The sequence below is a fragment of the Rhipicephalus microplus genome, chromosome 6, assembly GCF_043290135.1.
Source record: "Rhipicephalus microplus isolate Deutch F79 chromosome 6, USDA_Rmic, whole genome shotgun sequence".
Taxonomy (NCBI): domain Eukaryota; kingdom Metazoa; phylum Arthropoda; class Arachnida; order Ixodida; family Ixodidae; genus Rhipicephalus; species Rhipicephalus microplus.
Window position 1 is genome coordinate 188,043,100 of NC_134705.1, and position 26,798 is coordinate 188,069,897.

At 47.8% G+C, this 26,798-nt stretch overlaps 1 protein-coding gene across 1 annotated transcript in view; it reads right to left on the reverse strand.

Annotated features, from left to right (window-relative positions):
• LOC119166988 (ubiquitin-like protein 7) overlaps window positions 1-26,798 on the reverse strand; it is a 47,217-nt gene that overhangs the window by 17,507 nt on the left and 2,912 nt on the right. Inside the window, exons 2-7 of the mRNA XM_037418390.2 lie at window positions 25,352-25,453; window positions 7,139-7,224; window positions 6,396-6,477; window positions 5,454-5,511; window positions 4,317-4,482; window positions 413-688 (exon numbers count right to left, since the gene is read on the reverse strand). Of these exons, the coding sequence (XP_037274287.2) occupies window positions 413-688; window positions 4,317-4,482; window positions 5,454-5,511; window positions 6,396-6,477; window positions 7,139-7,224; window positions 25,352-25,453 (770 nt within the window). The remainder of the gene's footprint in view (window positions 1-412; window positions 689-4,316; window positions 4,483-5,453; window positions 5,512-6,395; window positions 6,478-7,138; window positions 7,225-25,351; window positions 25,454-26,798) is intronic.

Below are 26,798 nucleotides of genomic sequence, written 5' to 3' on the forward strand. Positions count from 1 at the left end.
AAAAGTAGTAGGGTGCAAAATATGTATCAAATTATATTACATTTTAAAACTTGCCATACTAAGCATATATACACCCCTTGAACATGCTTTCAAACTTCTAAATAAAATTTAAAAATTAATCGGGGTGCAAGTAATATGCACAAGCCCCTAAGTATGTTTAGTGAGAGTCACATCTTTTTCTGAATAGGCAGTCTTGTGGCACAGAGGTGTGTACAGTGCAATGGAACCACCTTTTCAGGCAGATTACAGGCAATGAAACATGCCAATTCGTTCATTTACAATGACTGGTAATTCTGAAAATTCTAAATTAACATTGAACAAAACTTGAATATTGCAGTAACTGCTGAAGTATTTCAAGCACCCAAATACTGGAACAGGCCTACACTAAAAAGGTTACTCAGGCGTCACTTACCGGCGGTGCAGCTGCACTTGCGTTCAGTGGAGGAGCCAGGGACCCCAACGCCGTCTGCACCGCACTGTTGAGCATATCCGAAGTTATCGGGTTCCTCGGCGTCGAAGGTGGCGCATGCAGCCGCGGCGAGGGAGGAATCAGGGGGCTACCAGAGGCTGCCGGTGGCGAGGACGATCCGGAGCCTCCCGGATTGGCTGCGGCTGCGGCTAGTGCAGCAGCCAGCTGTGCCGGCGTGATGCGGTTGGGCGAGAACAAGCCGCTCCCGGCTGCTGCTGGCTGCGGGGAAGAGAGAGTGCATTGGAAGCACAAGTGCTGATCAAGACGTCAAAGAGTCGGATGGAACACGCCTGGTAGGGAAGATATGCGATAACAATTAAATATGCATGCCAACAGTAAAGAAAGTCCATCAAAAATATCAAACATTAGAGCTCTAATATCTTGTTAACAATGAGGTTGAAGTCAGAAAAGGCCTGTTATATTGGCAATAATATGCGACATTGCTGATGCATATACAATTGTAGGAAGTTGCCTAAGCTGACTCAAAGGTGAAAGCCACCTCTTGTTTTCTTCCCAGTTGATTGTATTGATTCCCCACTGAAAGCTTTTGGCATCCACGTAGTTTATGAATGCCACTGCAATCAGAGTCATCTGCACCTCATGTGGTGTTGGAATGCTTGCTCGATTGGCCTACCGTTCACAAAGTTATTTGATGACATTATCGTGCGATCTCATGTTACATAGCATCATAGAGATGTCACGATGACGTCACAGATATTGCCGACTTCATCCCATAATGATGACTTTTCACAAAATTCGTAATGACATCGATAACTTGTTGATTGTGATAGGGTATCTCAGGTTCTCACCTAAATACAGTCAAGCCTCATGAATTCTTACCCGCTTTAAACATACTAACGGTTAAAACGTAGTTGCGACGAATCCCCGACTAAGTCCCATAGAGATAAGTGCATTCCGTGACTGCTTAAGCCATATGGGTTCATCCTATGCCTACCGCTGAGTGCATACCAGCTACAAACTGTGATCACTTTTTCTTAAGGTTGTGCGAATATTTGAACGAATAATACAGTATTCAAAGTTGCTTCGAACCAAACTTAACTTATTGAAAATTTCGAACTAGTATTCGAAACCACAAATAGGTGCATATTAATCCACATGTGACATCCTGTAAAGGTCGTTTCAATTCAGTGGAGTGATGCTAAGCTGTGAAAGTACCTATTTAAGCATACAATAATTGGAATGTAAAGTTTGAAAGCTTGTTATATTGACTTATATGCTCCAAGTTTAGCAAATTTTAAAAAAGTAACACACTTTACAGGCTATCACTTGCATTCTGCCGAAAGTCAAATTTTGCTACTATTTAAAGTTTTTTCTGCTTTCATTGATGCAAAAAAACGGCATGAGCGCAGCCCTTGTTTCAAATTTTTGAAAATATTGTGCAGGGTAGGTAGGTCATGAAAAATATGTCCATTTAACTTGATAACATGCGATATACATACTATCGAAATTATTTGACCAAAATCACTATTCGCCTTCAATTTGCTTTTAACATAAAATTCACTATTCGCACAAGCCTACTTTATTTTCCATAAAAGTTTACTGCGTTGCTAAGCTTTCAACGCTGCAACATGCTGCAAATGGTTTTTCGTTGCTTCGAAAAGTGTGGAGATCGACGTCTTTGCAGGTAATCATCAGGCAAGAACGAAGGCGGGGTGGCAACCACATAGAAACATGCCGATACTATGCCTTATCGTCGACAAAAAGCCTTATCACACTACGTATCCTTAGCTATCCCTTGGGGGACGCATGTAGCAAAGCTGAACTTTAGCCTACTGAACCCTTTTAATAGCAGACTACCTGAACGCGTCAAACTGCCTATCGCTGCAGCCTCATTGTGCAGGACCGTAATCATTTTGCACGCACTGCGTTTGCAGAAGCAAAAGTGGCTTGCTATTCTGGAATCGAGCGTTACGGGTCGCGGGCACCGAGAAACTCCGAGATATTAATGGTATCGCGTTAAGCACACACGTGCAACACAACAAGCGTAGCGCTGTTGTAACCACATTGCATGCTCTTCTTGTGCCACAGCCCAAACGCGCCTTTGCCCATCGTCAGGACTGTTATAGCATCACGGAATGCGCATCGCTTGTGGCAGACTTGTCATCGCCGCATTAACCCAACAGGCTACTGGCCACATATGTGCATTCTGAAGTGGACGTATGTACAGCAGCGACTTGCCAGTCACGGCGATCGTCAAGTAAGCGAATCACTGCACGCAACTAGCCGTTAAACGATCGGCTGCTTACAACTGTACCGTGGTATAAGAAGAAAACAAAATGCCAAGTTCCACTAAGTATGCTGATCGCAGTACGCATGTATTGCAGACTGCCGATTATGTCCCTGCTGCTGCTATGCCAGTCCCTGCGTATCCCGGGCATGCAACCCGGGTGCTGCTGTACAGCTTCGAAATGCCCCTTGGCATCGTCACCGGGTGCTATCGGACTGTCGTGCAAGAGTGCCAAAATCTTTTCTGCATTTTGGTAAAAAGAAAGAAAAAGCTTTGTGGTGGGCACCTATAGGCAGTACCGTGTTTACTTGCATCATTTGCGCACTTTTTCTCGCGATTTTGGGGCAACGAGAAGGGGGTGCACAAATTACGCAGGGTTTTCACGAGCCTATACGAAATAGTGTGCGAAAGTCCTAACTCGCTCAGTATTTACATTAAAAAAATAGAAATAGATTGGAGCACAAACGAAGTGTACATGTTAATTTTGAAAGAATTAGCTCGTAGTTTAATCAGTCAGATCCGGTCACGCGCGGTTTAGCGGGAATCACTCATCGCGAAGTCCGATTGGGAATCAATGTCGCGGTTGCATCCACCGCCCTCCCGAAGCGCATCATTCTCGGTTCCGTCGAGCGCATTCAAAGCCCCACTTTGTTGAAGCTCCTTCGACAATGCTGGGAGAAACTAGGTACCATGACATGGCGATACTGGAAGAACTAAGCATCCACACATAATTGAAAAGGCCTCCTTCAATGGCAGGAAACTTGCATTATCAAGCGCGCATTCTCCTGCTTTTTTGCGTACCTACTGCGCCGGTCGTCACGTTAAAATACGTCCCCTTGAAGTGCTTTGCGGCGGCATGCTTCCCGTTTTATTCAGCGAAAGTCACAACAGGGAGCTTCAATTTCGCCGTATATATAATTACTGCAGCGCATCACAAGGGAACCGTCAAAAAGCATCAGCCGGATGGCGAAACCTCCACTTCCAAAATCGACCAAGCGTGCCTTGCAGCGCGAATGCAGACGATGAGGGAAACAGTTGGTGGAACAGGTCCTCAGCAGAAAGCCGGCCGCTAAATACCTCTATCATCGCAGTGGTAGAGATTGGGCGGTACGGGGAAGCAAATGCTCAAGCAGTTCCAGACACCTGCCAACAGGTTTGTGTTCAGCTCTGGTACTCTAGGGACCCCAGTTGGGGGGGAAGTCCTTGGAAAAAGGAATTTCGCACTCGCAGCCTGTTGAATTGCTCTCACCTAGCCGAAGCATCTAAAGGTCGTAAGGTGCACTTGCCGGCGAGCTGGCTCGAGTGGGGTCGAGGAGCGCGAAATATGCAAGTAAATATTTTTTCCCGTATAAAGCTGGAAGACTATCAGGGGTGTGAAAATTATGTGAGGGCACAAATTATGCGCGTAAATACGGTACTTGCTTTGCCACTGTAGTTATATTTCATTGTTGCCGGAGATGGCGCAAATGAGAAGATGAGAATTTGTACTTGCTGGTTAATGTGTACTATGGTTAATGCATAATTATTAGGCATTACCCGGCAGGTACGTATTGATGGGCTTTCACTATACCGAAACAGTGCCATCAATGTTCACCGTACCTGTTCGAGCTGTCCCTCGAGCTCTTCATCGTCGCTCAAAGCCTCGAGAGAGTAGGACACTTCGGGCGGCGGCGACGTGGAACGCCCAGAGGCGGCGCCTTCTTCGTGAAATGACACAGCGATCTGCACTGCCGCTTCCACCAAAGCGGGGTGACTTTCGGCCATTCTGCGTACAGTATCTCAATTCAATGTGTTACACTAAACTTAAAGGTACTGGGCACAAAAAATGAAAGGGAATCGTTTGAATAATAATAATACTTGTTGGGGCTTGACGTCCCAAAACCACATGATTACAAGAGATGCCATAGTAGAGGGCTTCGAAAGTTTGGAGCATCTGGGTTTTATTAACATGCACCTATATCTAAGCACGCCTGCCTCTACCATTGTGTCTCCATCGATAATGTGGCCACCTAAGACATAATGATTGATTTGTGGGGTTTAACGTCCCAAAACCACCATATGATTATGAGAGACGCCGTAGTGGAGGGCTCCGGAAATTTTGACCACCTGGGGTTCTTTAACGTGCACCGAAATCTGAGTACACGGGCCTACAACATTTCCGCCTCCATCGGACATGCAGCCGCCACAGCGGGGATTTGATCCCGCGACCTGCGGGTCAGCAGCCGAGTACCTTAGCCACTAGACCACCGTGGCGGGGCTGCCAGCAACCTAAGACAGGATTCCATATTGAGACCTTTGGGTCAGCTGTCAAGAAAACAAACTGAAAGTGATTACTTATGCTCGATGCTGGAGCTATGATATTTTGGCCTCCCTTTAGCATAAATCTGATGGAGCGTCCTTTACATTCTACAAATGTAAATTTAATCTAAACGGCATGAGTATCATTTAAATATTCATGCCGTATTAAACATATCAGCTTACAAGTTCATGCAATAATACTTCAGCAACAAAGACGTGAGTGTAAACATCATCATTTTTTTTTGTTAAAGGTTCATTTTACAAGGCGATTTTCGCGTGAGAGTTGCTGCCGTCGACTCAGTGCCAACAACACACAGAAGTGACCTATGCCTGGTAAGGTACGAGAAGTGAAGATTGAGAAGCAAGGGCAAATGCACGGCTATTCGACAGAAATTGGTCAGCGTGTGCGACGAAACGATTTCACATCGAGCAACATACTTTCGGAGGAAGTTTGGGTTTGCCAGCAGTGTCATGAGCTCCGGATCTTGAAGGATGCCTAGGGTTGAAAAAGAAAAGGAAAAGCTTGATCAAGTGATTGGCAGGTATCAACATGGACGATGAGATGAGAGATCACAATGTCACATTAATATAGAGGCAGCGCCATGCAGCAGAAACAAGTAGTTTGATCGGACCACTGAAAAACTTAAGAACAAACTGAAACATGGATGCCTTTTGTGGATGCCTTTCTTTTTTGGATCAGTACGCATTTAAATTTTTATTGACACGTTTCCCAAACAGCACGTGTTTATGATTTTTTTTTTAAAGGCCATCCAACTCTTTTCTAAGTACTACGTATTCGTCAAAATGCTACCACACTATAACTAAGTGCCTCACGAATTTATTTTCATAATTTTTTAAAAATTGATCAAGTACAAGCGGAACTACAGGGACTTGTAGCACGCTTATAGCAACAATCGGTTATAACGATGAACTTTTCGTGGCACTTGAGTATTGTTATAAGTGGTTCGACTGTATTGCCGATCTTATCTTGCGCAATAGAAGGCAGGGCACATAAAACTGTCCATTGCAGATGACCATGATACAATGAAAGAAATATATGAACACGATAGGCCAATAGTAGTACAAAGTTGCCAAGAGCAATACGAAATTTTAAGGTTAAGCGCTTCTTGTAGACAAGCAGAGAAGAATGATAATAATGTCCTTGATTAACCATAATTATGAAAAGAAAAGGCAGCAGATAAGCGAGAGACCTACACACAAACCACCCCAAGGTACTCCTTCGAAATTGTTGATCGTTCAGGCGCTCGTCAACCAAAGTAGAAAACCTGTCGCGTGAGGACTCGTTAGTAATATAATGCCATTCGAAAGCACTGGCATTGCACTCTTTTGCTTTTTGTAGAAAATGCAAAAACTTCTTACCAACGGCAACTGGATCATCAGCCAAGGCAGGATTCGCTGCCATCACATTTTCAAGCACTTCCGGGTCCTTGAGGCTTTGTAGCTGGGACAAAAAAGTAGATATATTTCTCGCATGTGCAACACTGAATCAAGCATGGCAAATTACAAAATATGTCAGATGTAACAATAGATTGGCAGTAAGCAACGTGTTACATGTGATCGTAGTATAAACAAAGTTTTCTGACAAGAAAATATTTTAATTATAGCCAATACTGATAACAGATTTTACCTGTAACCTGCTGACATTGAAAAAAAAGAAACATTAGATTTACTTCATTTATATTGGTATTAATTGACTCTTTATTACCTTGACTAAATCATTCACTCACAAACTGCTTTTTGACTCTGCTTTTTATCTCTGTTGTGAGCGGTCCCTGCTAATAATGTTCAGAAAACTATTTATTCTGCAAAAAATTATGACTACAAGGCACTTGTGCTGCTTTTGCAAGAACAATTAAGCTAAAAGCATGAACATCAGAAAAATCTACAAACTACCTATTATATGAGATACACACATCATGACGACGCCAAACAGACATACCAGCTAGCACTGCGGTACCAGTAAATTTTTTTAATAGAACTTTGATGTGTTTTTTATTGCAGTGTTTTGATTTGGGAGAAAAAAAAAGGTTGCTTAGCCTCACCACACTTATATGAAAAAAGAACTTCCAGGAACCGTGAAAGCCAGGGCTCCGATAACTCACCATCGTTCGAAAGGCCGGATTCACTAGGGCGGTGCCGAATGCGATCATGGGGACATCCTGCATGTCCAGCGTGCAGGTTGGCTTCTCTGCGATAAACAAAGAGAGACAAGAGAATAATTGTTGGCGCACAAGAACCAGGCGTCCGAAAGAAATTGTTTGCTTTAGTTTCATTCTACTGAGAAAGGTGCCGTTCCGTTTCTGTTACGAAAAAAAAATTTTTTTTTTTCATGACGGTTTTAAATTCTATGCAAAAATCTGAAAGCAATGCAGCGATACAAACATGGTATTAAATTTTTTCATAAGTGAATTACCACTTGTCGGAGCCCGCCCAACGCTTTGCATCAAGGGAGTGAGCATAATCTTAGAAGCAGCACTCATCTAGCCTCCGATACATGGTTACCTTTATGTGCAAACAATGCCACGTACATTTTTCACCAACTTGGAAACCTGGTCCCGTAACCAAATATCTTGACTTCCCAGATATAAAGAAACCCTCTCTCCCCTTTAATTATTTTGTTTTTTTCAGAATACTTCGCACCTATACACCACATCATAAAATCGGGTGCGATGATATGAAAGCTAGCAGGACTTCTTGCAGTAAATGCACTCACACGAAGAAATACTTCAATTAATTGAACACCGGCAATGTAATTTAAAAATTTTTTTTTTGAACTGCACAGTAAGTGAAGATAGTTTAAGCCTCAGAAATGAACAAACACCATTATTTAGAAGAGTGAAACTTTGGGCTAGTTGGTATTGCATGATGAAAAACGTACAGCGCCATCCTCTTGAACGCCTTCCGCTAGGGGTAGCTTTGGCCGAGTTGTAACGTTTGCAGTGCTCGCCCTCTTTCTACGTCGGGGCTTTCTGATAACATTGCCCGATTGCTGTTATCTTGCTGTTTTCTTTTCTTTCATGCCAACCTGCGATTGGCTGCGTAGCGCTTAAAAACGCGCCGCAAGGTGAATAAACTGGGATTGTCTTCCTGGCACTGCTTGAGTCGTTACGTATTACCAGCTGTTATATTACCAGTCGTTATATTACCAGCTGTTACGTATTCGGCGGCTGGACGACAGCCGGCCCAGGAAAGAGACGACTCAAGCTGGTGGCAGCGGTGGCGGCGGTATGGAGCGCACGTCGGGGGCGGCCTTGGCGTCCGGTTTGGTGAGAGCACGGCTTGCTTGACTTCATTGGGAGCATTAGCAGCATTTACTTGGTAGTCGAGGTTCTTTTGTATTTGTTGTTGACTTTGCTAAATAGTAGTACACATAACGGGGTAGCACTTGTTAACAGCAGTCATGATCCTCACGTCGTTAACGAAACCCAACCTAGTGCTGCTAGCTGAAGAGCTCGGTATCCCTGTACAGAAGTCTATGCGGAAGCCTGCAATTATCGAAGCGATATCCAAATGCGGAGCAAACGACGACGAAGTCGAGGAGTGTTGGAGGGCAGTCTCGGAAAGGCTCAAAGAACGAGAAGTAGAACTGAAGTTAAAAGAGATGCAACTGCATAACCTTGAACGCAATGACAGTTTCGATATGCGAGGATACATGCAACCTTTCAAGGCTGGCAGTGACATCACTTTGTATCTCGTCAACTTTGAGAGGACGTGTACAAGAGCTGCACTTGCAAAAGAGACATGGTCACAACGCCTGTTGACATTACTTCCAAATGAGGCAGCCGATGTAATCGCGAGAATGCCAGATGAAGATGCTTATGATTACGAAAAAGTGAAACTTCATTTGAGGCGAAGGTACAGCTTGTCAACAGAAGCCTTGAGGATGAAGTTCCGTAACACGAGGCGTGGCCAAGGGGAGTCATTTTCAGAATTCGCCTACAAATCCATGAGCTTGTTAGAGGAATGGCTTAAGAGTGCCAACGCATACGAGGACAAGCAACGTCTGATTGAACTGTTTGCGCTCGAGCAGTTTTATGCGTCCATTCCGGACCAAATGCGGCTGTGGATTCAGGACAAGCCAAACGTAGAGACTTTGCAAACGGCAGCCAGCTTGGCGGACGAGTACCGTTCCCGTAGAATGGAAAGTTCAGAAGAACAAAGAAAGAAGCCGTCAGGAGCGTTCAAGAAATTTCAGAAAGGAACGAAAGAAACTAACCAAGGGAAACCAGGCGACAGTGTTCCAGCCCAAGGGCATGCAGCCAACGCGAGTGAACCGAAAAGTTCCAAGTTCGAAGAAAAACAACCGCTGGTCTGCTATAAATGCCAACAACCGGGTCACATCGCAGTCGGTTGCCGACAGCCAGCAGTTTCCGTCAATTTGCTAACCGAAGAGAGCGATTTACTCTTGCCCTACACATATGACATGAAGGTGAACGGCATCAGTTGCAACGTTCTGCGCGACACAGGAGCAACATTTGATATCGTCCACCCGTCATTTGTTAAGCCCGAGAACTTAACAGGTTCATGTGTATGGGTACGCCAGGCACTAGAGCCAGACATGAAGTGTTTGCCGGTAGCCAGAGTCGAAATGAAGGGCGCCTTCGGCACATTCGAAACTGATGCTGCGGTTTCCGATAAACTTCCTCAGAAAATTCCCTACATTTTTTCTAACCGATCAATGAGGGACTTCCAAAATGCAGGACTGGAACTCAATGCTAACCCTGTAATGGTCGTCACGAGGTCCCAAACAAGAGCTCAAGCTACCAGCGCTACCCGTAACACGGAAATTACAGACCAGAGTGAACCGACACAAGCTACTGCACCAAGCGAAACTGTTCCTGTCGACGCCAATTGTGTCGCGCCAGCCATTGATAGCAGCACTCCCGTCGGTAATGCGCTCTCAGGTGAAGCGATAAACCCAGTCAGTGAAAATTTTCAGCTTCTAGCAAAGTTAGACAAAAGCGCTCTCAAAATGGAGCAGGCAAACGACGAGTCGCTGAAGACGTGCTGGGAAAAATCAAAACGGAAACAAAAAGGAGCCGTATCGTTCATAGTCAAAGAAGGCATTTTGTACAGAACATTCAAAAACAAGAAAGGCAGAACCTTTGAACAGCTTGTCGTTCCCAAAAAGTATCGAGTCGCACTTTTGGGTTTGGTTCACAGCGATAGCTGGGCTGGCCATTTAGGTATCAACAAGACCAAGAGCAGGTTATTGAACGACTACTACTGGCCGATGTGCTTCAAAGAATCGGAGAACTGGGTACGTTCCTGCAACGTTTGCCAAAGGACGGGGCGGCCAAACGAAAAACTCAAAGCACCTTTGGTCCAAGTGCCTTTGATTGGCGAACCCTTTCGCAGATTAGTTGTCGACATTGTAGGTCCATTACCAGTAACAGCGGCGGGCAACAAATACTTGCTAACACTCATTTGCCCTGCTACGAAGTTCCCGGAAGCAGTGGTGTTACCCGAATTAAGCTCCACTGCAGTTGTAAACGCGCTACTCGGCGTCTTTGCAAGAATTGGATTTCCTAGTGAAATCCAATGCGACCAAGGTTCTGTGTTCACAAGCGCGCTCACCACGACGTTCTTGAAGAAATGCGGCATATCCGTTCACCACAGCTCAGTCTACCATCCGCAAAGTAATTCAGTCGAGAAACTTCACTCTGTAATGAAGCGCATTCTGCGTGCTCTCTGTTTCGAGAAAGGCGCCGACTGGGACGAAGCTGTTCCCGCGATGCTCTTTGCTCTGCGCTCCGTCACTCACGAAGCGACTGGGTTCACGCCGGCGGAACTTGTTTACGGTCGAGCGCTTCGCTCCCCGCTAACGTTGTTGAAAGAAAAGTGGGAAGACAAGTTCGTAGACAAATCAGTTGTCGAGTACGTGCTGACCTTGTTGAAGCGCCTACGTGAATCGCAAGAACTGGCGCAGATAAACATGGCAGAAGCGCAGCAACGCTCAAAGGTGTACTACGACAGATCCGCACGCACACGAACCTTCAAGGAAGGCGATAAAGTGCTGATTCTGCGGTCGTCAAAGGCAAATAAACTGGAAGTAGCATGGGATGGGCCGGTCACGATTAAACAAAAGCTCTCCGACACCAATTACTTGGTAACGACGCCCGGTAAACGCAATGATGTGACGATATATCACTGCAATCTAATGAAGCCTTTTATCGAACGCAGTGAGACGTTGAGCATTGTCCTTAACGAGCCTGAAGAGATCAACGTTCCTCTACCCCAAGTGCCAAGGCCCTGCTCTTCCCCATCAACAGAAGAGATAGTCCAATCTGTCACTAAACAAGCTTCTCTAACTGACAAGCAAAGAAAGGAGTTAGAACTGCTTGTGCGCAACTTCAGAGACTTGTTTAGTCCCACTCCCGGCAGGACAAATCTCGTGGAGCACGACATTGAGTTAACATCCAACCAACCTTTCCGAACCAGGATGCACAGATTTTCCCCCCGTCACGAGAAGATCCTGAACGATTGTGTTCAAAACATGTTGACACTGGGTCTAATCGTGCCAGGAGAAAGCGAGTATGTGTCACCTATGTTTATTGTAGAAAGTCCAGGCAAGGAACCGCGACCCTGCATCGATTATCGAAAATTGAATGCGATAACAAAAACAAAGATGTTTCCCATTCCAAACGTTGAGGGCTTGATCGAGAAAGTGTCCGCGGCACGGTACGTTTCTACGTTAGATTTGGTACGCGGTTTCTGGCAAGTGCCACTAACGGAAAACGCCAGTAAGCTCGCCACTTTCATGACACCGACAGGCACATATCGCCCTCTTGTGCTCACTTTTGGCCTCAAGAATGCACCCTTCGCATTTTCAAGGTTAATGCATGAAGTGCTCAAAGGAGCCGAGTCGTTCGCTGTTCCGTACCTTGACGACATAGCTGTTTTTTCGAGCACCTGGCAACAGCATTTGGAACATCTGCAGCAGGTATTCCTTCGAATACACGAGGCAGGCTTGACTCTCAAACTCGCCAAATGTCGTCTTGCGAGCTCTGAAGTCCACTACTTGGGGCATGTTGTTGGCCAAGGGAAGCGACGTCCTTCCGAAATAAAAGTTGAAGCAATCACTAGCTTTCCTTTGCCGAAAACAAAGACTAACTTGCGTTCCTTTTTGGGTTTAGCCGACTACTACAGAAGCTACATTCCCAACTTCGCAAATATCGCTAGTCCTCTCACAGACGCACTGCGCAAAACTGAGCCAACTATTGTAAGTTGGAATAAGGCTCGTAAAGATGCTTTTGCCGAGATCAAAAAGATTCTTGTCAGCAAACCGGTCCTCGCGGCACCAGATTACTCTCTCCCCTTCTTAGTTCAGTGTGACGCCAGTGACCGCGGAATGGGCGTTGTTCTAAGTCAAGTGAACAAAAAGGGCGAGGAACATCCTCTTGTCTACGCCAGTCGAAAACTAACATCACGCGAGCAAGCCTACAGTACAACTGAAAAAGAATGTGCTTGCTTGGTCTGGGCTCTCGAAAAGCTGTCGTGTTACCTTAAAGGCTCCTCATTTGTTTTTGAAACTGATCACTCACCTTTAGTGTGGTTAAATCAAATGTCGAACAAAAACAGCCGCTTGATGCGTTGGAGTCTAGCACTTCAGCAATTTGATTTCTCAGTGCGGCACAAGAAAGGCAAACACCATGCTAATGCGGACTGCCTTAGCCGAACCTATTGAGTGTTCCTTGTTTCTTTTGTGTGCATGCAACTTGGCGCAAGTATATATATTTTTCTTTCCCTATCGTGTTCGGCTTTCACGTTATCTGCTCCCAGTGAAATCAACTGTCGGGCTTTTCTAAGCTTGGGCGCCAGGTTGCTTTTGACGTGGTTTCTGCGTTTCTACCGCTCGTCCACTCAGCCATTTCAGATCCTGTCGTACCAGATGGCGAAATCAACCCTGCTCCAGGCGCCTGCAGCCAACTCCCGAGCTGCAGCCAATCGACACTCGGCGAGTGGTGCCCGTTCTGAACATTGCCTGTTCTCGACATTGCCTCCTCTTGGCCTTTAATGCCAACCTTCGCGGGCGTGTTCCAGCCAGACGACGCGCAATGCCATTTCCATTTCCTTCTGCGGTGGCTACTTCAACGACCAGTGCCACCATGCACCTCAGGGTCTTCGCCCACGCTGTGCACAAAGACAACATGACCGTGCGAAACGTGTCAGTGCTGTGCTTGGAGACCTGCCCACGTGTTGGCTACCTGTTACCACCTCCAGCCGTTCATGAAGCGTCATCCTCTTGAACGCCTTCCGCTAGGGGTAGCTTTGGCCGAGTTGTAACGTTTGCAGTGCTCACCCTCTTTCTACGTCGGGGCTTTCTGATAACATTGCCCGATTGCTGTTATCTTGCTGTTTTCTTTTCTTTCATGCCAACCTGCGATTGGCTGCGTAGCGCTTAAAAACGCGCCGCAAGGTGAATAAACTGGGATTGTCTTCCTGGCACTGCTTGAGTCGTCTCTTTCCTGGGCCGGCTGTCGTCCAGCCGCCGAATACGTAACAGCAAGGCCGCCCTCGACGTGGTGGCAGCGGTGGCGGCGGTATGGAGCGCACAGCTGGTGGCAGCGGTGGCGGCGGTATGGAGCGCACGTCGGGGGCGGCCTTGGCGTCCGGTTTGGTGAGAGCACGGCTTGCTTGACTTCATTGGGAGCATTAGCAGCATTTACTTGGTAGTCGAGGTTCTTTTGTATTTGTTGTTGACTTTGCTAAATAGTAGTACACATAACGGGGTAGCACTTGTTAACAGCAGTCATGATCCTCACGTCGTTAACGAAACCCAACCTAGTGCTGCTAGCTGAAGAGCTCGGTATCCCTGTACAGAAGTCTATGCGGAAGCCTGCAATTATCGAAGCGATATCCAAATGCGGAGCAAACGACGACGAAGTCGAGGAGTGTTGGAGGGCAGTCTCGGAAAGGCTCAAAGAACGAGAAGTAGAACTGAAGTTAAAAGAGATGCAACTGCATAACCTTGAACGCAATGACAGTTTCGATATGCGAGGATACATGCAACCTTTCAAGGCTGGCAGTGACATCACTTTGTATCTCGTCAACTTTGAGAGGACGTGTACAAGAGCTGCACTTGCAAAAGAGACATGGTCACAACGCCTGTTGACATTACTTCCAAATGAGGCAGCCGATGTAATCGCGAGAATGCCAGATGAAGATGCTTATGATTACGAAAAAGTGAAACTTCATTTGAGGCGAAGGTACAGCTTGTCAACAGAAGCCTTGAGGATGAAGTTCCGTAACACGAGGCGTGGCCAAGGGGAGTCATTTTCAGAATTCGCCTACAAATCCATGAGCTTGTTAGAGGAATGGCTTAAGAGTGCCAACGCATACGAGAACAAGCAACGTCTGATTGAACTGTTTGCGCTCGAGCAGTTTTATGCGTCCATTCCGGACCAAATGCGGCTGTGGATTCAGGACAAGCCAAACATAGAGACTTTGCAAACGGCAGCCAGCTTGGCGGACGAGTACCGTTCCCGTAGAATGGAAAGTTCAGAAGAACAAAGAAAGAAGCCGTCAGGAGCGTTCAAGAAATTTCAGAAAGGAACGAAAGAAACTAACCAAGGGAAACCAGGCGACAGTGTTCCAGCCCAAGGGCATGCAGCCAACGCGAGTGAACCGAAAAGTTCCAAGTTCGAAGAAAAACAACCGCTGGTCTGCTATAAATGCCAACAACCGGGTCACATCGCAGTCGGTTGCCGACAGCCAGCAGTTTCCGTCAATTTGCTAACCGAAGAGAGCGATTTACTCTTGCCCTACACATATGACATGAAGGTGAACGGCATCAGTTGCAACGTTCTGCGCGACACAGGAGCAACATTTGATATCGTCCACCCGTCATTTGTTAAGCCCGAGAACTTAACAGGTTCATGTGTATGGGTACGCCAGGCACTAGAGCCAGACATGAAGTGTTTGCCGGTAGCCAGAGTCGAAATGAAGGGCGCCTTCGGCACATTCGAAACTGATGCTGCGGTTTCCGATAAACTTCCTCAGAAAATTCCCTACATTTTTTCTAACCGATCAATGAGGGACTTCCAAAATGCAGGACTGGAACTTAATGCTAACCCTGTAATGGTCGTCACGAGGTCCCAAACAAGAGCTCAAGCTACCAGCGCTACCCGTAACACGGAAATTACAGACCAGAGTGAACCGACACAAGCTACTGCACCAAGCGAAACTGTTCCTGTCGACGCCAATTGTGTCGCGCCAGCCATTGATAGCAGCACTCCCGTCGGTAATGCGCTCTCAGGTGAAGCGATAAACCCAGTCAGTGAAAATTTTCAGCTTCTAGCAAAGTTAGACAAAAGCGCTCTCAAAATGGAGCAGGCAAACGACGAGTCGCTGAAGACGTGCTGGGAAAAATCAAAACGGAAACAAAAAGGAGCCGTATCGTTCATAGTCAAAGAAGGCATTTTGTACAGAACATTCAAAAACAAGAAAGGCAGAACCTTTGAACAGCTTGTCGTTCCCAAAAAGTATCGAGTCGCACTTTTGGGTTTGGTTCACAGCGATAGCTGGGCTGGCCATTTAGGTATCAACAAGACCAAGAGCAGGTTATTGAACGACTACTACTGGCCGATGTGCTTCAAAGAATCGGAGAACTGGGTACGTTCCTGCAACGTTTGCCAAAGGACGGGGCGGCCAAACGAAAAACTCAAAGCACCTTTGGTCCAAGTGCCTTTGATTGGCGAACCCTTTCGCAGATTAGTTGTCGACATTGTAGGTCCATTACCAGTAACAGCGGCGGGCAACAAATACTTGCTAACACTCATTTGCCCTGCTACGAAGTTCCCGGAAGCAGTGGTGTTACCCGAATTAAGCTCCACTGCAGTTGTAAACGCGCTACTCGGCGTCTTTGCAAGAATTGGATTTCCTAGTGAAATCCAATGCGACCAAGGTTCTGTGTTCACAAGCGCGCTCACCACGACGTTCTTGAAGAAATGCGGCATATCCGTTCACCACAGCTCAGTCTACCATCCGCAAAGTAATTCAGTCGAGAAACTTCACTCTGTAATGAAGCGCATTCTGCGTGCACTCTGTTTCGAGAAAGGCGCCGACTGGGACGAAGCTGTTCCCGCGATGCTCTTTGCTCTGCGCTCCGTCACTCACGAAGCGACTGGGTTCACGCCGGCGGAACTTGTTTACGGTCGAGCGCTTCGCTCCCCGCTAACGTTGTTGAAAGAAAAGTGGGAAGACAAGTTCGTAGACAAATCAGTTGTCGAGTACGTGCTGACCTTGTTGAAGCGCCTACGTGAATCGCAAGAACTGGCGCAGATAAACATGGCAGAAGCGCAGCAACGCTCAAAGGTGTACTACGACAGATCCGCACGCACACGAACCTTCAAGGAAGGCGATAAAGTGCTGATTCTGCGGTCGTCAAAGGCAAATAAACTGGAAGTAGCATGGGATGGGCCGGTCACGATTAAACAAAAGCTCTCCGACACCAATTACTTGGTAACGACGCCCGGTAAACGCAATGATGTGACGATATATCACTGCAATCTAATGAAGCCTTTTATCGAACGCAGTGAGACGTTGAGCATTGTCCTTAACGAGCCTGAAGAGATCAACGTTCCTCTACCCCAAGTGCCAAGGCCCTGCTCTTCCCCATCAACAGAAGAGATAGTCCAATCTGTCACTAAACAAGCTTCTCTAACTGACAAGCAAAGAAAGGAGTTAGAACTGCTTGTGCGCAACTTCAGAGACTTGTTTAGTCCCACTCCCGGCAGGACAAATCTCGTGGAGCACGACATTGAGTTAACATCCAACCAACCTTTCCGAACCAGGATGCACAGATTTTCCCCCCGTCACGAGAAGATCCTGAACGATTGTGTTCAAAACATGTTGACACTGGGTCTAATCGTGCCAGGAGAAAGCGAGTATGTGTCACCTATGTTTATTGTAGAAAGTCCAGGCAAGGAACCGCGACCCTGCATCGATTATCGAAAATTGAATGCGATAACAAAAACAAAGATGTTTCCCATTCCAAACGTTGAGGGCTTGATCGAGAAAGTGTCCGCGGCACGGTACGTTTCTACGTTAGATTTGGTACGCGGTTTCTGGCAAGTGCCACTAACGGAAAACGCCAGTAAGCTCGCCACTTTCATGACACCGACAGGCACATATCGCCCTCTTGTGCTCACTTTTGGCCTCAAGAATGCACCCTTCGCATTTTCAAGGTTAATGCATGAAGTGCTCAAAGGAGCCGAGTCGTTCGCTGTTCCGTACCTTGACGACATAGCTGTTTTTTCGAGCACCTGGCAACAGCATTTGGAACATCTGCAGCAGGTATTCCTTCGAATACACGAGGCAGGCTTGACTCTCAAACTCGCCAAATGTCGTCTTGCGAGCTCTGAAGTCCACTACTTGGGGCATGTTGTTGGCCAAGGGAAGCGACGTCCTTCCGAAATAAAAGTTGAAGCAATCACTAGCTTTCCTTTGCCGAAAACAAAGACTAACTTGCGTTCCTTTTTGGGTTTAGCCGACTACTACAGAAGCTACATTCCCAACTTCGCAAATATCGCTAGTCCTCTCACAGACGCACTGCGCAAAACTGAGCCAACTATTGTAAGTTGGAATAAGGCTCGTAAAGATGCTTTTGCTGAGATCAAAAAGATTCTTGTCAGCAAACCGGTCCTCGCGGCACCAGATTACTCTCTCCCCTTCTTAGTTCAGTGTGACGCCAGTGACCGCGGAATGGGCGTTGTTCTAAGTCAAGTGAACAAAAAGGGCGAGGAACATCCTCTTGTCTACGCCAGTCGAAAACTAACATCACGCGAGCAAGCCTACAGTACAACTGAAAAAGAATGTGCTTGCTTGGTCTGGGCTCTCGAAAAGCTGTCGTGTTACCTTAAAGGCTCCTCATTTGTTTTTGAAACTGATCACTCACCTTTAGTGTGGTTAAATCAAATGTCGAACAAAAACAGCCGCTTGATGCGTTGGAGTCTAGCACTTCAGCAATTTGATTTCTCAGTGCGGCACAAGAAAGGCAAACACCATGCTAATGCGGACTGCCTTAGCCGAACCTATTGAGTGTTCCTTGTTTCTTTTGTGTGCATGCAACTTGGCGCAAGTATATATATTTTTTTTTTCCCTATCGTGTTCGGCTTTCACGTTATCTGCTCCCAGTGAAATCAACTGTCGGGCTTTTCTAAGCTTGGGCGCCAGGTTGCTTTTGACGTGGTTTCTGCGTTTCTACCGCTCGTCCACTCAGCCATTTCAGATCCTGTCGTACCAGATGGCGAAATCAACCCTGCTCCAGGCGCCTGCAGCCAACTCCCGAGCTGCAGCCAATCGACACTCGGCGAGTGGTCCCGTTCTGAACATTGCCTGTTCTCGACATTGCCTCCTCTTGGCCTTTAATGCCAACCTTCGCGGGCGTGTTCCAGCCAGACGACGCGCAATGCCATTTCCATTTCCTTCTGCGGTGGCACCTCAGGGTCTTCGCCCACGCTGTGCACAAAGACAACATGACCGTGCGAAACGTGTCAGTGCTGTGCTTGGAGACCTGCCCACGTGTTGGCTACCTGTTACCACCTCCAGCCGTTCATGAAGCGTCATCCTCTTGAACGCCTTCCGCTAGGGGTAGCTTTGGCCGAGTTGTAACGTTTGCAGTGCTCGCCCTCTTTCTACGTCGGGGCTTTCTGATAACATTGCCCGATTGCTGTTATCTTGCTGTTTTCTTTTCTTTCATGCCAACCTGCGATTGGCTGCGTAGCGCTTAAAAACGCGCCGCAAGGTGAATAAACTGGGATTGTCTTCCTGGCACTGCTTGAGTCGTCTCTTTCCTGGGCCGGCTGTCGTCCAGCCGCCGAATACGTAACAGCTGTTACGTATTCGGCGGCTGGACGACAGCCGGCCCAGGAAAGAGACGACTCAAGCAGTGCCAGGAAGACAATCCCAGTTTATTCACCTTGCGGCGCGTTTTTAAGCGCTACGCAGCCAATCGCAGGTTGGCATGAAAGAAAAGAAAACAGCAAGATAACAGCAATCGGGCAATGTTATCAGAAAGCCCCGACGTAGAAAGAGGGTGAGCACTGCAAACGTTACAACTCGGCCAAAGCTACCCCTAGCGGAAGGCGTTCAAGAGGATGACGCTTCATGAACGGCTGGAGGTGGTAACAGGTAGCCAACACGTGGGCAGGTCTCCAAGCACAGCACTGACACGTTTCGCACGGTCATGTTGTCTTTGTGCACAGCGTGGGCGAAGACCCTGAGGTGCATGGTGGCACTGGTCGTTGAAGTAGCCACCGCAGAAGGAAATGGAAATGGCATTGCGCGTCGTCTGGCTGGAACACGCCCGCGAAGGTTGGCATTAAAGGCCAAGAGGAGGCAATGTCGAGAACAGGCAATGTTCAGAACGGGCACCACTCGCCGAGTGTCGATTGGCTGCAGCTCGGGAGTTGGCTGCAGGCGCCTGGAGCAGGGTTGATTTCGCCATCTGGTACGACAGGATCTGAAATGGCTGAGTGGACGAGCGGTAGAAACGCAGAAACCACGTCAAAAGCAACCTGGCGCCCAAGCTTAGAAAAGCCCGACAGTTGATTTCACTGGGAGCAGATAACGTGAAAGCCGAACACGATAGGGAAAGAAAAATATATATACTTGCGCCAAGTTGCATGCACACAAAAGAAACAAGGAACACTCAATAGGTTCGGCTAAGGCAGTCCGCATTAGCATGGTGTTTGCCTTTCTTGTGCCGCACTGAGAAATCAAATTGCTGAAGTGCTAGACTCCAACGCATCAAGCGGCTGTTTTTGTTCGACATTTGATTTAACCACACTAAAGGTGAGTGATCAGTTTCAAAAACAAATGAGGAGCCTTTAAGGTAACACGACAGCTTTTCGAGAGCCCAGACCAAGCAAGCACATTCTTTTTCAGTTGTACTGTAGGCTTGCTCGCGTGATGTTAGTTTTCGACTGGCGTAGACAAGAGGATGTTCCTCGCCCTTTTTGTTCACTTGACTTAGAACAACGCCCATTCCGCGGTCACTGGCGTCACACTGAACTAAGAAGGGGAGAGAGTAATCTGGTGCCGCGAGGACCGGTTTGCTGACAAGAATCTTTTTGATCTCGGCAAAAGCATCTTTACGAGCCTTATTCCAACTTACAATAGTTGGCTCAGTTTTGCGCAGTGCGTCTGTGAGAGGACTAGCGATATTTGCGAAGTTGGGAATGTAGCTTCTGTAGTAGTCGGCTAAACCCAAAAAGGAACGCAAGTTAGTCTTTGTTTTCGGCAAAGGAAAGCTAGTGATTGCTTCAACTTTTATTTCGGAAGGACGTCGCTTCCCTTGGCCAACAACATGCCCCAAGTAGTGGACTTCAGAGCTCGCAAGACGACATTTGGCGAGTTTGAGAGTCAAGCCTGCCTCGTGTATTCGAAGGAATACCTGCTGCAGATGTTCCAAATGCTGTTGCCAGGTGCTCGAAAAAACAGCTATGTCGTCAAGGTACGGAACAGCGAACGACTCGGCTCCTTTGAGCACTTCATGCATTAACCTTGAAAATGCGAAGGGTGCATTCTTGAGGCCAAAAGTGAGCACAAGAGGGCGATATGTGCCTGTCGGTGTCATGAAAGTGGCGAGCTTACTGGCGTTTTCCGTTAGTGGCACTTGCCAGAAACCGCGTACCAAATCTAACGTAGAAACGTACCGTGCCGCGGACACTTTCTCGATCAAGCCCTCAACGTTTGGAATGGGAAACATCTTTGTTTTTGTTATCGCATTCAATTTTCGATAATCGATGCAGGGTCGCGGTTCCTTGCCTGGACTTTCTACAATAAACATAGGTGACACATACTCGCTTTCTCCTGGCACGATTAGACCCAGTGTCAACATGTTTTGAACACAATCGTTCAGGATCTTCTCGTGACGGGGGGAAAATCTGTGCATCCTGGTTCGGAAAGGTTGGTTGGATGTTAACTCAATGTCGTGCTCCACGAGATTTGTCCTGCCGGGAGTGGGACTAAACAAGTCTCTGAAGTTGCGCACAAGCAGTTCTAACTCCTTTCTTTGCTTGTCAGTTAGAGAAGCTTGTTTAGTGACAGATTGGACTATCTCTTCTGTTGATGGGGAAGAGCAGGGCCTTGGCACTTGGGGTAGAGGAACGTTGATCTCTTCAGGCTCGTTAAGGACAATGCTCAACGTCTCACTGCGTTCGATAAAAGGCTTCATTAGATTGCAGTGATATATCGTCACATCATTGCGTTTACCGGGCGTCGTTACCAAGTAATTGGTATCGGAGAGCTTTTGTTTAATCGTGACCGGCCCATCCCATGCTACTTCCAGTTTATTTGCCTTTGACGACCGCAGAATCAGCACTTTATCGCCTTCCTTGAAGGTTCGTGTGCGTGCGGATCTGTCGTAGTACACCTTTGAGCGTTGCTGCGCTTCTGCCATGTTTATCTGCGCCAGTTCTTGCGATTCACGTAGGCGCTTCAACAAGGTCAGCACGTACTCGACAACTGATTTGTCTACGAACTTGTCTTCCCACTTTTCTTTCAACAACGTTAGCGGGGAGCGAAGCGCTCGACCGTAAACAAGTTCCGCCGGCGTGAACCCAGTCGCTTCGTGAGTGACGGAGCGCAGAGCAAAGAGCATCGCGGGAACAGCTTCGTCCCAGTCGGCGCCTTTCTCGAAACAGAGTGCACGCAGAATGCGCTTCATTACAGAGTGAAGTTTCTCGACTGAATTACTTTGCGGATGGTAGACTGAGCTGTGGTGAACGGATATGCCGCATTTCTTCAAGAACGTCGTGGTGAGCGCGCTTGTGAACACAGAACCTTGGTCCAGGCGCCTGCAGCCAACTCCCGAGCTGCAGCCAATCGACACTCGGCGAGTGGTGCCCGTTCTGAACATTGCCTGTTCTCGACATTGCCTCCTCTTGGCCTTTAATGCCAACCTTCGCGGGCGTGTTCCAGCCAGACGACGCGCAATGCCATTTCCATTTCCTTCTGCGGTGGCTACTTCAACGACCAGTGCCACCATGCACCTCAGGGTCTTCGCCCACGCTGTGCACAAAGACAACATGACCGTGCGAAACGTGTCAGTGCTGTACTTGGAGACCTGCCCACGTGTTGGCTACCTGTTACCACCTCCAGCCGTTCATGAAGCGTCATCCTCTTGAACGCCTTCCGCTAGGGGTAGCTTTGGCCGAGTTGTAACGTTTGCAGTGCTCGCCCTCTTTCTACGTCGGGGCTTTCTGATAACATTGCCCGATTGCTGTTATCTTGCTGTTTTCTTTTCTTTCATGCCAACCTGCGATTGGCTGCGTAGCGCTTAAAAACGCGCCGCAAGGTGAATAAACTGGGATTGTCTTCCTGGCACTGCTTGAGTCGTCTCTTTCCTGGGCCGGCTGTCGTCCAGCCGCCGAATACGTAACAGCTGGTCTCTTTCCTGAGTCGTCTCTTTCCTGGGCCGGCTGGACGACAGCCGGCCCAGGAAAGAGACGACTCAAGCAGTGCCAGGAAGACAATCCCAGTTTATTCACCTTGCGGCGCGTTTTTAAGCGCTACGCAGCCAATCGCAGGTTGGCATGAAAGAAAAGAAAACAGCAAGATAACAGCAATCGGGCAATGTTATCAGAAAGCCCCGACGTAGAAAGAGGGCGAGCACTGCAAACGTTACAACTCGGCCAAAGCTACCCCTAGCGGAAGGCGTTCAAGAGGATGACGCTTCATGAACGGCTGGAGGTGGTAACAGGTAGCCAACACGTGGGCAGGTCTCCAAGCACAGCACTGACACGTTTCGCACGGTCATGTTGTCTTTGTGCACAGCGTGGGCGAAGACCCTGAGGTGCATGGTGGCACTGGTCGTTGAAGTAGCCACCGCAGAAGGAAATGGAAATGGCATTGCGCGTCGTCTGGCTGGAACACGCCCGCGAAGGTTGGCATTAAAGGCCAAGAGGAGGCAATGTCGAGAACAGGCAATGTTCAGAACGGGCACCACTCGCCGAGTGTCGATTGGCTGCAGCTCGGGAGTTGGCTGCAGGCGCCTGGAGCAGGGTTGATTTCGCCATCTGGTACGACAGGATCTGAAATGGCTGAGTGGACGAGCGGTAGAAACGCAGAAACCACGTCAAAAGCACGAATACACGAGGCAGGCTTGACTCTCAAACTCGCCAAATGTCGTCTTGCGAGCTCTGAAGTCCACTACTTAGGGCATGTTGTTGGCCAAGGGAAGCGACGTCCTTCCGAAATAAAAGTTGAAGCAATCACTAGCTTTCCTTTGCCGAAAACAAAGACTAACTTGCGTTCCTTTTTGGGTTTAGCCGACTACTACAGAAGCTACATTCCCAACTTCGCAAATATCGCTAGTCCTCTCACAGACGCACTGCGCAAAACTGAGCCAACTATTGTAAGTTGGAATAAGGCTCGTAAAGATGCTTTTGCTGAGATCAAAAAGATTCTTGTCAGCAAACCGGTCCTCGCGGCACCAGATTACTCTCTCCCCTTCTTAGTTCAGTGTGACGCCAGTGACCGCGGAATGGGCGTTGTTCTAAGTCAAGTGAACAAAAAGGGCGAGGAACATCCTCTTGTCTACGCCAGTCGAAAACTAACATCACGCGAGCAAGCCTACAGTACAACTGAAAAAGAATGTGCTTGCTTGGTCTGGGCTCTCGAAAAGCTGTCGTGTTACCTTAAAGGCTCCTCATTTGTTTTTGAAACTGATCACTCACCTTTAGTGTGGTTAAATCAAATGTCGAACAAAAACAGCCGCTTGATGCGTTGGAGTCTAGCACTTCAGCAATTTGATTTCTCAGTGCGGCACAAGAAAGGCAAACACCATGCTAATGCGGACTGCCTTAGCCGAACCTATTAAGTGTTCCTTGTTTCTTTTGTGTGCATGCAACTTGGCGCAAGTATATATATTTTTTTTTTCCCTATCGTGTTCGGCTTTCACGTTATCTGCTCCCAGTGAAATCAACTGTCGGGCTTTTCTAAGCTTGGGCGCCAGGTTGCTTTTGACGTGGTTTCTGCGTTTCTACCGCTCGTCCACTCAGCCATTTCAGATCCTGTCGTACCAGATGGCGAAATCAACCCTGCTCCAGGCGCCTGCAGCCAACTCCCGAGCTGCAGCCAATCGACACTCGGCGAGTGGTGCCCGTTCTGAACATTGCCTGTTCTCGACATTGCCTCCTCTTGGCCTTTAATGCCAACCTTCGCGGGCGTGTTCCAGCCAGACGACGCGCAATGCCATTTCCATTTCCTTCTGCGGTGGCTACTTCAACGACCAGTGCCACCATGCACCTCAGGGTCTTCGCCCACGCTGTGCACAAAGACAACATGACCGTGCGAAACGTGTCAGTGCTGTGCTTGGAGACCTGCCCACGTGTTGGCTACCTGTTACCACCTCCAGCCGTTCATGAAGCGTCATCCTCTTGAACGCCTTCCGCTAGGGGTAGCTTTGGCCGAGTTGTAACGTTTGCAGTGCTCGCCCTCTTTCTACGTCGGGGCTTTCTGATAACATTGCCCGATTGCTGTTATCTTGCTGTTTTCTTTTCTTTCATGCCAACCTGCGATTGGCTGCGTAGCGCTTAAAAACGCGCCGCAAGGTGAATAAACGGGGATTGTCTTCCTGGCACTGCTTGAGTCGTCTCTTTCCTGGGCCGGCTGTCGTCCAGCCGCCGAATAGTTGCGAAGGTTGGCGAAGGTTGGCAGCGCTTGTCTGTGTCCCCTCTTTAGTATTCCCGTCTTGTGTTCGCGCTGTACGTTTTTCACCATTATTTACATCGTTGTTAATACGTCATCCCGGATCGCCTAGAGTCTCTTTCCTTTTTTTCATATCGTGTACTAATTGATTCCAAAAGCACACAACCAGAGCGAACAGGGGAAGCCGCACTTACGACGAAATTGAAGCTGGGGGTGCACATGATTGGACGTTTTGCGAACTAAACGTCTTGTATAGCCTCCCCTAGCGTTTCACCCGATGCACAAAACGCAGCTTGGTATCACCGGGATTGTCACTAAGCTTCCGATATAACTTGCCATGTCCATCTGAATCTCTTTATGCCGCATTGTGGCCAGCATATCTTGTGTGATGCTACGTCATGCACACCCAGCGCTGCTCTACTGTGCGCTGGGTCGCTTTAGGAGGGGGCTCACATGCTGCTGCGTGCAAGCTTATGAGCAAACAAACAACAAACTGCTTCGCACACATCACATCAGCATCACACATCAGCATCAGCGCACAACACAGCGAGATCACCAACGCGTCATACATACAGCAAGGCACAGTTGCTATTCAAGCAGTCCTTTGATTTAGTTTTTTTTTTTCAGCTCCGGAAAATAAAAAGAAGCCAGTTACTCACCTAGCTCATGGTGAGGGTAGGCAAACACTGTCATGCCAAACTTGATCCCACTGGCTTCAAGGGTGTCATCCTGCTTGAGTATTTTGCCGAGAAACACTAGTTCTGCAAGCAATTATAGAGAATGAGCAAGCAATCAAAAGGTTGCCGCAAGCCATCTCTCTACTGCAGGCAGAAAATAGACGACAAAAAGAGGTTCCGCCATTCAGCCCTCGTTGCCCGAAAGGGAAATTACTCCCTTGCATAAACTACACTCTAAAAAGTGAGCGAGTAAAAAAGGTTTCTGTTTGTCCAACAACAATAATCGTCATCTCTATTGCGTTCCATCCTTGCGCCATCCCCCCGCGCCCAGTACAATCCGGTCACGATCGACATGCCCATTATCAGGGTTACATTGCATTCCTTAGTGGCCAGCGCCAAGTTTTCAAGAAAGGAAGCGCATACAAGCCTGATGACGATTATTGTTGTGGGACAAAAAGACACTCTTTTCACTCGAGATTTTTTTAGAGTGTATATTAATATTGCTCAAGACCCCCTACCCCCTTTTTTTATAAAATTTGGATGACTATTTGTCCTTAAAGAAGCACAGACACGAAAGTTTTCAGGTTTCTTTTTTTTTTTTTTTGTCAAATGAAAGACCAAGCCTTGAAGAGCCCAGAGAATGTGCCGCTAAGCATGAGGACACCCGAGACAAGTGAATACAGTGTGTTTTCAAAAGCAAGTTTGAATTCCTGCTGTACCCCAACGTGACGACATGGTAGAGGTTTCTTGTCGCATGCTAATGCAAGATATCGGGACGTTTCCACAACTCACCGTTCCTGGTTCCATTGGCGACACAAAAGGGGCCATTTTGAAAGCTTTGGTACCTGACGTGATCAAAACTAGCCCGATTGCTGCGTGAAGTACCCAAAGTCAGTATTATAGAGAACTAGAATATGATCTAGTGGCGCTACCGGCAGACCGCGGCTGCTGTCTCGGCGGTCCAAAACGACACGGACGGCCGCTAGGATTTCTCACGGCGCCACTGCGTCTTTTCATGTCATGTGCGCGAGGGGAGCGCGCGTCGGCGGCGTCTTTTTTGGATAGCGCCGGAGTCGATGAGTGCGTGTGCACGAGTATGTGTGCGAGTTTGGCGGGTTGAGTTACCGCCACGTGAAGAAACTTTGTCAAGGCCCGGGAGTTCTACCGCATATGTCAACGGTCTCACGGCGCTGGTTACGTTGTGCGCTGTGGTGGCACACAACGCAACCGACGCAGGCATTCCGCGGCCCGTTCACATCAGTCTTGCAGTATCTGCAGCATTACTGCGCTTCGACGAGAAACAACAAATGTTACATCGTTCTTTGTGTGCGGTCGGGCTCTTTGGAGTTGTGATGTGTGCTGCTTGTGGTTGTGCTCGTGTTTGTTGGTGAGTGACCAGATTGCGAGCAGCTGTGGTTCCAAGAAGGTG